Source organism: Staurois parvus, unplaced genomic scaffold (assembly GCF_062004578.1).
Source record: "Staurois parvus isolate SC_StPar_1 unplaced genomic scaffold, SC_StPar_1.0 ptg000694l, whole genome shotgun sequence".
Classification (NCBI taxonomy): domain Eukaryota; kingdom Metazoa; phylum Chordata; class Amphibia; order Anura; family Ranidae; genus Staurois; species Staurois parvus.
In genome coordinates this window covers 2,567,501-2,579,551 of record NW_028318490.1, presented here as the reverse complement: position 1 = coordinate 2,579,551, position 12,051 = coordinate 2,567,501, and the positions used below count along the sequence as shown (strand labels likewise).

Here is a 12,051-nt window from a genome sequence, read left to right as displayed (position 1 = left end):
TCAAGAAAATGATATAAAATTGATTTGAGTATAGTGTTGCATGAGTAATTGTTAGAGCTGTATCAGAGGTTTACTTTACTTACTAAGCTCAGTGAACAGTGAGAGTTTTTTTTCCACTTTTACTACTAAACTGCTTAAAAGATAGGTTCACCATTAGTAGCATGTTACACCCCTATTTATGGTGTAAGATGTTACTATGCAGCAGCCTCCCTCACTCCATGAGACAAGGGGTGGGGGTTTCTCTCCCCCACAGCTGCTGTCACATTTTAAAATCAATCTGTGAATAAGATTTGTGAATTAAAGAATCACATCTTGTCTGCCACCACAGCAGATGACTTAGTATTCAACAGACTGCGAGGGGACTGGTCAACGCCCTTGTAGCCATTCACTCTTCCTGCAGCTCTGAAACTAACAGTCTGTACTGAGGTATGGGCACAGAGCTATAGGAGTCTGACATCACACCTGTGGTCCATTTATCAAGGGTGCAATGCTCTGCAGGCATCTGAAAAAAAGAAATAACGCACATTTGTTTACCTTCAAAAATATGTGCATTTATTTTTTTTAAAACGGGAACTTAGCCCTTGAGGACACAACGACCTCAGATTCACTGTAATTCATTGTGAAAGTTTATAACCAGTAGTGCAGGTAAACAGACATGACACATGCCAGATTAAACAACATGCTAAACCCACCTGCCTAAACTTTGCACGGGCCTCCTTTTCTTTCATTCTTCCATGAGCAACCAAATAATCAAAAACTTCACCTAAAAAGAGATTATGTAGTTAAGTAAATAAACAGAACGGGAGTTGAGACTTTCATGCTAGTAAATGTTTCATTGAAAATCACAATCAACATACATCATGGAGTAAATATCTAAATGAATTCAATACAAAAGTAAATCTGTAAAAGAAGTGCTCATTACAGGGGGGAGGTCCTCTTGTCTAGCAGCACCAATGCCTCTTAATTGTAATAGAATTACCCTATTCTTGGGTTGGACAAATGGTAGTTGCCAGGACAACTGGAAAAATCCCCCTGGCTTCTGTAATTAGCGCCATCACTCTGCCATCAGGACATACCCCTTAGGGCCAACGCTGTGGTACTCCATAGACCATAGTGCAAATGATGCATCTGGAGGCTGCTCTGGCACCCCACTCTCTGCTCGGCAGTATAACCAGCTGGATGAACAATTTTTTGTCCAGGCTTGTATTAGCTTTTAAGTAGCGTTTAGGAGCATCAGCATTTTACAAGTACATATAGGTGGAAACATTTTTTTTTAAAAAAGCTGTTAGAAGTATTTTGGGAGCATTCAGCATTTTTCTGCTGGAAAAACACTCCCAAAAACTATTTTTTTTCTGCTCCTAAACGCTGAAGCTTGAAAAACGCTACTAGCCCAAAATAATGTGCCTTGACACATAAGAGAACACTATTTAGCTTCTAGCAGCAGAAAAAGAAAATGCTGATAACAGCTTCTAGGAACTTGAAAAACCGCTAGTGTGCATGGAGCTTTAGAGCCGTATATGCCCAGGGACAAATTAATTGAACACAAGATGTCTGCATTCCGGACATTCGTCCCTGGACACATACGGCCCTAAAAACGTTAGTACCACTCAGTGCACCGCCCAGCCATTGCATTTTTTTTGTCTCCCATACCGTTTAACAGGCTGCTGGCAGCAGGACTGGACTGTGAACCTGTGCCTTCCACCCACACAGGCTGTACACCTAGTGTTAATGTGGCCTTAAAGCACATAAGGATGCATAGTCTTCTATGCAAGCCACCTCTAGGGTATATGTAAATGGGTAAAATGCACACAGCAGAACTGGGTTAGCTTTGTCTCCAGCTAAAAAGAGACTGAAGCTTTGGTTGGTACTGGGTTTCATCCTAATGCTTCTTGATGCATCCTAATCCTGAATGTAAGCACATGTGCTGGGCACCCAAGTCTGTTCAGGGCACATTGTAGTAGCCCTAAAGCTGTGATAGTCAATATATCAGCTAAAAGGGGGGGCTCAAATGTGGCCCCTGACATCACCAAAGGGCTTGCTTCAATGCTGAGTTACTGATGCAGTCATTGGACAAAAGCATACTGTAAATGAATGTCCGAAAAGCATTAGAACTGACCTCTATGCGTGTTTTCGGTCAGAGACTCAGACAACACTGAAGCCAAAGTATTCTGAAAAGACTGGTTAACAAAGGCACCCCCATTCTCATGACAGAGTCATTTAGGTCTGTTCAAACCCACCATGAATAGCAAGCAGTGATAACAGAACGTAACAGTTTTGTTTCCCATCAAAAAGGATTTTTTATATTTGGTAGAACTGTAAGCACATCATTTTGAGAAAAGAAGATTAAAAAAGACAAGAACAGTAATTTTAAAAAATGAAAAGCAGTCCTCCCTAAAAAAGCAATACTTACATGTCCCGCTGCCTGCGCTACCAAACTTCTCTAGGTTGAAAAGCAAACCTTGCTCAAAGATCTTCAGCATTCTAAACTTCCCAAGTATCAGATGACTGGTTCCCCATTGTGCATTGCAAGGGAAATGCTCCTGGTTGAGCACAGAAGATCTTTGAGCAAGCTTCGTTCTTCAACCAAGGGGAGTTTGTTGGCAAGGAAGGAGTCATTTAAAATTGTACCGATTACCTACCAAAAACATTTTCAGTAAGGTAGAAAAAGGCTAGAATCTGTAATTTTATTTATTGTTGTCTGTCCCTTTTGAAACGTTTCCCTCAAACTGTCTTGCCACCATGACATTGAGGTAATGTCCCTATTGGCACAGCAGTAAAAACCTGCCAGGGGATTGAATCCAAAAAACGTAACCTTTAGGCTGGACAAAGTTTGATATACAACTCTATCCACTACATACTGTACATTCACCAGTGCTAAAAATACTCAGCATTGTTATCAATGTCCCTTACATTTTTCATCATAAAATTTTGATATTTATACTGAAATCAGTTGATTGATAACCTGTTATCCCTGACTTTCACCATGCCTCTCAAACTCGTGTATATTTCATATAATAACCATTCATGTGCATAAGAATCAGTCACTTAGTGCCCCCTGGTGGTATTCTATTCCTATGTATGTGTTTTTATGAATGAAAGCCAGCATAGAAAGCATTTTGCATTTTAAAGTGAACCTGTGCCCACACTATGGGCATTAAATAATTTACACAATCTTAACAAGCAATTAAGCCCCATTCACATGTTCATTGGTGTTGCATGTTCTGGGAACGCACACAGAAACACAAAACATGCTAAGCACTTGTAGAGCCATGAATTGTTAATGGCACCAAAAACTCAGCTAGGAAAGATGAACGCATTCTGTACACAGTTTGTGTATAGAACATCCCCAAAAACTTAAAGTGTTACTAAACCCACAACAGTAAAATCAGTCTGTATATGCAGTAAAGCATGCTTGTTATACTCACAATGGAACCTAAGGGGTTAATTCTCTGCATTGACTGTTTGATCCTGACTTCTCTGATCCTCCCCCTCTTATCTTCTGATAAAAGACACCCCGCACATGCTCAGTCTGGTGTGTATTGCAAGAGGGGTTTTTTTTTTTTTTTTAAATCTTGGGGAGTGCATGTGATCTGCACAGGGCCAATCAGCACTGTCCAGACAGAGGTCAGGGGTTTTTACATCCTCCTACAGCAGAAAGAAAACTCCTCCTACAAGCTTTAATCAGTGCTCGGCTGGACACTGATAGAAGTCACAAGACTGCTAACGAGCTAAAATGTAGTTAGTAGTTTATATTTACTAAAATAATTGCATTTCCATGTTCTGTGTACTGTGGGAGACCAGATATAGTGAATACAGGGTCATGGGTATAGTAACGCTTTAATTTAATTTTGCGTGATTTGCTCACAGATTTTCCCAGAATGTTGCACTAAGATACAAGACTGCAACAAAAAAATTCAGTTTTGGTGAGATACTCCCAAAGGGTTAATCATTTCTAAAGGATTGTAGACCCCGACACTTTCCTCATAAGAACCCTGCAAGTGCATTAGCTGTTAAAAACTGAAATAGCCACTCCCATTCAGATTCACTTTGCACAGGGACACAAATATGCAGCTTTTTCTTGTGTCACAAATCAGAAACGGGTAGGAATCTGCAAAAGTCGGGTAAAATCCTTGCAATGTACAGTGTTCACTCAAAGAGGAATGATTTTTTTTTTATTAAACAAAAGTGGTGTTACTCTTTAAATTGCTGTGTCCCTGCTGGAAAGATTCTGCTCACACTTCCTGCCCCACTGAACGTAGGTGAGGTCTATGCAATGGACACACTGCAATGAAAACCTAAAATGAGGTGGTAAACCTTCTCCCCACTAGTTAAAAAAAAAAAAAAATACAGTACTTAACCTATAATAAACAGATCACAGCCAAGTAACGTATGCAGGTCATTGATTTTAGTGGGTTCATAGAAATCAATAAGAACTGACAGACAAAACAGAAAAAAAAACCCCCACAAACCTCCACTTGCATATTCCATTACCAGGTACAATGTCTTCTCTGTTTCTATAACTTCAAATAATTTTACTGGAAGAAAAACACATCAAAATAATTAGAAAAAAAAACAAGGATATAAATACAAGAACTTCCTTCACAGAATTTAACTACGTTGTGGCAATTTTGTAATTTTTCACACATTAACATTTTTGCTTGAAATTACATAAAAACTCCAAAGCAAGTACATATTTTCCGAAAGCAGAAGCCCTGTAGAGTAAAATGTTTGTAGTTGCAATTTTATGTTGCTTGATATTTGCAAACGGGTTACCAAATACATATTTTAAGTAATAGATACACAAAAGTGAATTTTAACCCCTTTGCTTCCACTGAAGTAAGGCCTATGACTGATACAGGGTGGTGTGTGTGTGATAGATTACACACACACACACACACACACACACACACACACACACACACACACACACACACACACACACACCTCCCTTCACCCCAGCAGGTTTCTTGGGCTTTGCTATCCCACCTGCAGCTCAGAACCTGCATGGCGTGTCACCGGGAGGAGAGGAGGGAAATCAGCACAAGTGCACTCACTGATGTTCCCTAGCTTGAAAGAACCTGGATGCGCATGTATTTATGCCACTTCTAGTTTCAGCTGTCACTTTCTCTTGTTGCTGGGAAGGAAGCTAAAAAAAGGACAATCTTTGATATCTTATTAAAGATAACCTGCCAGACAAAATGCCATTACAATAGGGAGAGGTTATCATATCAATAATTAAGTGAAAAATGTATGTGTAGCTATTCACTGATTGTTAAAGGACACCAGCAGGTGCGCGCTTCTTAACAACCAGCATATTTTTGCCATGTGACCTCAAAAATTAACTTAAAAAACCACCCTGGGTGTGTTTTTGGAGCATTTTCCATTTACGTAAATGGAAGGAGCATTTTTAGAGCACTTTTGAAAAGTGCACCAAAGATGCAGCATGCAGGACTTTTCAGACCACAGGGCGACCATGTGAAAAGTAATAACGGATTTAAAGGGAATCATTTGGGTGCACTTTTCACATTGGAAAGGTGTATTTTAGAGCAACAAAAGCACATCAGTGTGAAAGCGCCCTAAGGAAAAAAAATTGCACAGCATCCAGGAACAGGGGAGTATAAAATATATATTGTTGTGAACTGGAGTTCTGCTTTAAGTCATAATAAATTTCCAAGTACAATATAGTATGTTCTCTACACAATTTCTTTTATCTGGCATATTTTGCTAATGTAATCTTTTGCCAATATGTCAATTATAGAGGAGCTAAATATCATGACAGTGGCTTAATTATGTGATACAAGACAACAGCAATGGAACAAGTATGAGAGCTTACCTATGTTAGGGTGATTTAGAACCTTCATAATTCGCACTTCTCTGAAGAGCTGTTGGAAGAAATTAAGAATATTTTAGGATAACACTGCATACAATGTTACTTGCAACGTAGAGCTGTTTTCAAAGCCCCGAGTCACAACTTTATTGCATCTACTCTGTATAAAAATGTGCTTGTAGAGTTACAAAAAATCTATAAATAAAAATAAATGAGAACTATGCATTTCAACATAACTGTTTATAAAGTACCCAAAGATTTACCACAGTTAAACGTCTAAGACCCCGTTCACATGGGCATTCAGTCTAGATCGGTCAATTTTTCAAATGGATACAGACTGAACCACAATGTATGTCTAAGGGTGGGAGCATTCTTTTCCGTTTAGATGGATCTAAATGGATGCCTTCTGTTTGCATCAATTCTGTTTTTGTCCATTTGTGGGCAAAAAAATGTTTTGGTTTATACTGTTGTCCCCGGATTGGTCTCTGCAACAACTATGCAAAAATGTACATTGATGTAAACTGAACTGATATAAACTGATGTAAAATGAACTGAACAGAAGACAGATGTGCAAACTGATGTAAACTGAATCAATTTTTTCTTGGAAAAATAGTGACTGAACAGACGATGCATCAAGTGATTTAGGCTTCAATTCAAAACTGCATACAAGCCATTGGTGAAAGAAGAGGACTTGAACTGCGAATGATCTTATCTGAGTTAACCAAACTATAGGTATTTTGTTTGTACTCTGGTAATTTCTTTATACCACAAATATCTGAAGAACATCACAAGTCTTCCCTGTATAAAGCCTAATGTCCCCACAAAATGGCTCTGCGGCCAGAGACCTCTAAACTCTTCCTCTGAGATCTAAGTCCTCAGACTGTGTGCCTTGCACCCTGGTCTTCATTTAAAGTAGAACTATAGGCAAAACTTTTTTTTTTCCCCCTGTCAGATGTGTCCGATTGTGGAGATTTTCCTTCACTTCCTGTCCCATAGCCAAAAACGGGAAGTGAGAGGAAATCCCTGCAAATTAAGGAAATCCCTTGGGGACCCCTAGGTCACCAGAACTAGTTTCCCCATTGGAAGATTTCCCCTTTTACTTTTCTGAGGACAACCCAAAATTAGGGATTTCCTTCTACTTTCAATGATAATGGTAAACAGGACAAATAGAGAGGGAGAATCTCCTTATTGCACAGACAATAAAACCTGACAGGTGTTCCAATCCTTCTGCACGCTATACAAACTTTTAAAAAAGTTTTGTCTTTAGTTATACTTTAATTGTCGTAGAATTTGGAAAGTTTGTTTGCCTGTTGCATAATAAATGTGTGATCACAAATCTGTCCATTAGGCAGAAATCTGTACGTACTACTATCTTCATTAACAGGGGCATTTGATTTGCATGACTGCTGAACTGTGTTCTTAAAGTGGTTCTAAACTCATTATCTAAATTAAGGTAAAAACCTTCTACTACCTGTTCCCCCTGCTGGACAGGGCTTCCATCCTGGCACATGGTACAGAGCTCTGAAAGACAGAACAGGCATGCCATCCCTTCGGAGCGCATGTGTCGGTGACACCATCAGCTGCATGCAGTGTGAATTTCTCCTAAACAGAGAGAAATTCACTCTACCTACAGGTAAGCCTTATTATACGCTTACTTGTAGGTACAAGTTGAAAAAAAAAAAGAAAAAAAAGACTTTACTTCCACTTTAAAGGGCCTGTGTCTGAGATTTGCTGGCACTGGGGGAGCATCAGTACGAGACACTTCTAAGGTCATTCAAAATTCATTCACAAGTGCATTTGACCTTCAGTTTACCTGCTTCTGACATGCATTTAAAATCTCTCAAGAGAGTTCTATAGTCCCATAAATTTGCATTGAAACGCAAAACCAGTTTAAAGTGAAAAAAAAAGCACATCAACAATGCCCCTTAGGTAATTTTTTATCTTTGAATCATGTGGAGAGGGATTAAAACTCCTGTTTTTATTGCTGTCTGTATCCCCGTTAAGGAGAGTCACCCTCTAGATTTGCTCTGTTTACCATTATCATTGAAAAGTAAAAAAAAAGAAAATTCCAAATTTTGGGTTGTTCCCAGAAAAGTAAGAGGGGAAATCTTCCAATGGGGAAACTAGTCCTGGGGTCCCCAAGGGCATCCCTTAATTTGAAGGGGCTTTCTCTCACTTCCTGTTTTGCTATGGGACAAGAAGTGAAGAGAAATCTTCGAAATGGGAAAGATGGCGAATAAAAATTAACAGGGGCTATAACCCTCGCTATATCCAAAAGGAGAAGAAAAAAAAAAAAGTTTAGCCTGTAGTTCTACTTTAGTGATGCCTTAGTTGTCAAGTGAAAAATAGACTTTTGAAATTCTTATGTATTTGAAGGCCAAGCGACTAATAAAAGTCTGATCAAACTTTTTTCTTAAATTCTACAGGAAATGCAAATTTATTTTGGTCATAGTTCTCCTGTGGTCACAGGAGTTCACTTACTTCAGCACTCCTGTGACCCAGATTCAGTCGGCTGACATCACTGAGCTGGCCCAGGCTCTGCAGGGTTCCCTACATTAATATATCAGGATCCGCCCAGGTGCCTGACCGGCAGCTGGCTCAACCTCTCAGGGTGTGACCCCCTTCACAGCCCAGCACTCCAGTGAGGACTGGAGTGGCAGAGCAGAGAGCTGGTGACTGACAGTCATTCTCTGCTCACTGAAGACCAAGAACTGAACAATTAGCAGTCATGTGATTGCTCAGTTTTTGGTCTTAGAGCTAACGGGGGACAGCTGTAGCATCATACAGATGCTGCAGCCATTTAGGCATGTATAAATACATGTTTTTTTCATTCCAGCACTTATCTTAACCTGCCTGTGTTAGATATACAAGTAGTTAGTAGCTTTTTACATTTATTTTTTAATTAAATCTTACAATAAACTAATGCAGTTTTTATAAAACATGGAGTATTTCACACATCACACATTAAGTTGCTATTTTTTTTTCTTCTTACCTTCTGCAAACTGGAAGAATTCAGCTGTGTTTTGTCTATAATTTTTACAGCTACCTGAAAAATAAAATTTTTGTGCTAGGTTACAATCATTGCTAGCTTGCATCACAGAGTGCAAAAAAAGTTTAAAAAGTTATATCATGTATTACATTTTTCATGTTCACTCCCATCAAACTTCAAGTGTAAATATGTATTCTGAACAATTCAGATCAGGTAACAGATGGCTGTGCATTATACTTTATTAGGCCCTTTTCATAATGACATGAGGGCAAGGTAAAGGCAGGCAATTGAGGCATGCTTTTAAATTAGTCTCATTTACCTGCAAAACCCAGAAACGGCTGCTGGACAGCCCCATCTACACTGTTGGAACCATGACATGTGCTTTGTGGTGCAGCAGCAAAGAAATAAAAAAAACCCACTAGGGCATGTTGTGTTTGGCAAACAATCCTGCCCTCCAACACACCCTATTAAAGTGTATGGGGCCACACTGCAACTGCATTCATATGGCACAACAGTGGCACTGTGGAAAAGGATTTCACTGGGAAATCCTTCTTCGAACAGGTATGTGGGAGGCATCATATCACCTTCTAAATGTGGCCCCATTGACTGCTGACATAGCAAACCACCATGGATCTTGAGTCAGTAGCTATGTCTATCTGAAAGGGGCTTTAAGCTATCAAGGCACAAAAGTGTTAGAAAGGTATACTTTTAGATTTAAATGTGCATTTATTTGTTTTTAAAGCTAATGTTCCACAAGCGACTACCACTAGCAACAAATCGCTAGTGGCCGATCACTAATATTCCACCTGCCTGTCCCTATAGATTCGCTCCCTTGTTAGCAAAGGCAGCAAAAGGTCGCTCCAATCGCAAGCGATTGAGATTCAGTAGCATTCGTGGCCAACGAGGGAACAATTAACTATAAATAAGTGGAAGGCACTCTGCCACTGGCAATTTTTCACTAGTGGCACAGTTGCCCGTTTGACATCAGCAAGTGTGGCATGTCATAAAAGGAACCGATGCAGTTGACTTGAATGAGGTCTTCAAAACAACACTTTAAAAAACGCAGCACGTCACATATGCAGTACACCACAGGTATGAGAAAAAGCTCCATTTGAATGAGTCTGTTTCTGCATTCATTCTACAACTGCACACAATAGATGATTAAGGCATTCACAATCATGATGAAAAAACAAGAAAAAGGTAAGGAAAAGTAGGGCCAAAGCCCTTTCTATAGTGGGTCACAGGAGTGCACTTATTTCTGCACTCCTGTGACCCAGACTAAATGTCACTGCTCAGAGCAGACCTCTAAACTGATCGATTAGTGGTCTTTGATTGTTCAGTTCTTAGTGTAAAGCTGGCAGGTAACTGTGATTGGTGCTCCAGCCATCTAAGTAAATATTAATTTTTGTGAACAATCATTGGGAGAAAAAAAAAAAAAAAAAAAGCAAAAAACACTAATTTTTATTAGTTTATAAGTCCTTGTTCACACTTAACATGCAGAGGCAGAAATACACTGTAAAGAGTTGGGGGGTGGGGATGACATCAACACAAGTATGACCACTGAAGTGTATGCAGGCTGTGTTCCCATGTAGAATGCAAAGAAGCAAACTGACCACGCTCGAATGGATGTGCTTCCTTGCTCTGGTGTGGTCCATTTGAAACAGGAAAGCAAGGGGACTGGCAGGATCACAAAGGTATTTTACACAAAGCAAGCAAAGAGAACAGGGTACTTTATTATAAGTACAGAATAACAGACATATGGGAAATATGAAATGTTGGGCTAAGGGGGGCTTGATTTAGAAAAGAGACCATACACTTAGCAAAGTGAATGCTCATTATGGCAAATATATGATTACTTTGTAAAGTGAATCTCCAACTTAGTTTTGGCATTAGCTATACCGAAGTTTTTAATGTAGAACTAAAAAAGATCAAAAAAAAAATGCAAATTCTGCTGCAGGGGAAAAAAAATAATTTATATTTTTTTAAATATATGTCATGCTAACTTCTTTATTGATTTATTGTTGAATTCTACAAAAGTTAGGGCCGGTTCACACTGCTGCTCTGTGATTTGGCCGCAACACAGATGTATCAGTGGTTTCTAGGCATTTTACATGCAGTCCCATAGACCATTACACAGCGCATTTTGCTGCATTTTCTGAAAGCACACCAATGATGCAAAATGCTGAACTTTTGGTGCACTCAGAAAATGCAGCAAAAATGCACAAATCTAATAGAAGTTTATGGAACTGTAGCGAACACCATGTGTAAAAAGAATTTCTAAGTGTATACGACATGATATGAGCACATATGTTTTGTACATTTCTTTTTATAACTTTATTATGTTGCAACTATAAGGTAAGACCCCCGCCAACCAATCTGCCTACACAAATAATCAAGTGAACTCTGTGCTTGCATGGATTTCCTCAAGGTACTCCATTTTCCTCCCACACTTCAAATACATGCTAGTAGGTAATTGGCTCTGGTCTAAATTGGTCTTGTGTGTATGTATGAATGTGAGTTAGGGACCTTAGAGTGTAAGCTACTTAAGAGCAGGGACTGATGTGAATGTATAATATTTGAAATGCACTACAGAAATCGATGGTGCATCTTAAATAACTTAAGTATTAAAACAAATCCATGCCTTTTGGAAAAATTCTCACCTCTTTTCCAGTTAAAACATGCCGTGCTAGTTTAACCTTGGCAAAATTGCCCTTGCCGATAGTTTTGAGGAGACGATAGTTCCCAATATGTGGCTGCTCATCTGCTGAAGTTGGTATCGAAGGGCGACATCTCAGCATATTGGGCTTGCTGTTACCACTGCTAGTCTTTGAGTCCGTGTGACCCACTGCAGGCTGCAGGGAAAGAGAAGAAATGATTATTGCAATGTTAATTGCAACCTACATCGACTATTACATATATCTTAGATCAACATTTTAAACCAGTGGGTCAAAGTAAATATCACATCTTGCATGGCCTCTAGTCAACACTCCAAAAAAAGTAAAATAAGAGAAAGCTAAAAGCGTCAGTCACTGTGAAGCTGCAATGGCATGAAATTTGCTCAGTGGGGCAAAAAATAAAAAATAAATAAAATCATAATAATATATACATCTAAAAAAAAAAAAAAAAATAGCAATGTGGAATTGAACCTTGCTAAATGTTTTCTACTATAGGCCCAAAGCTTTATGTAACTTTCTTCTCCCTGACGCATCTAAAAAGGCAAAGCCAGGTAAATAGC

The 12,051-nt window shown here is 39.1% G+C and overlaps 1 protein-coding gene across 8 annotated transcripts in view; it reads right to left on the bottom strand.

Moving 5' to 3' along the window:
* Positions 1-12,051, bottom strand: part of MARK2 (microtubule affinity regulating kinase 2) — a 207,644-nt gene that overhangs the window by 75,829 nt on the left and 119,764 nt on the right. For all 8 annotated transcript variants that reach the window (XM_089652805.1, XM_089652803.1, XM_089652802.1 and 5 more), the window contains 5 exons: positions 11,477-11,668; positions 8,820-8,873; positions 5,834-5,882; positions 4,470-4,535; positions 693-763 (listed from right to left, as the gene is read on the bottom strand). In XM_089652805.1, coding sequence (XP_089508931.1) covers positions 693-763; positions 4,470-4,535; positions 5,834-5,882; positions 8,820-8,873; positions 11,477-11,668 — 432 coding nt within the window. The remainder of the gene's footprint in view (positions 1-692; positions 764-4,469; positions 4,536-5,833; positions 5,883-8,819; positions 8,874-11,476; positions 11,669-12,051) is intronic.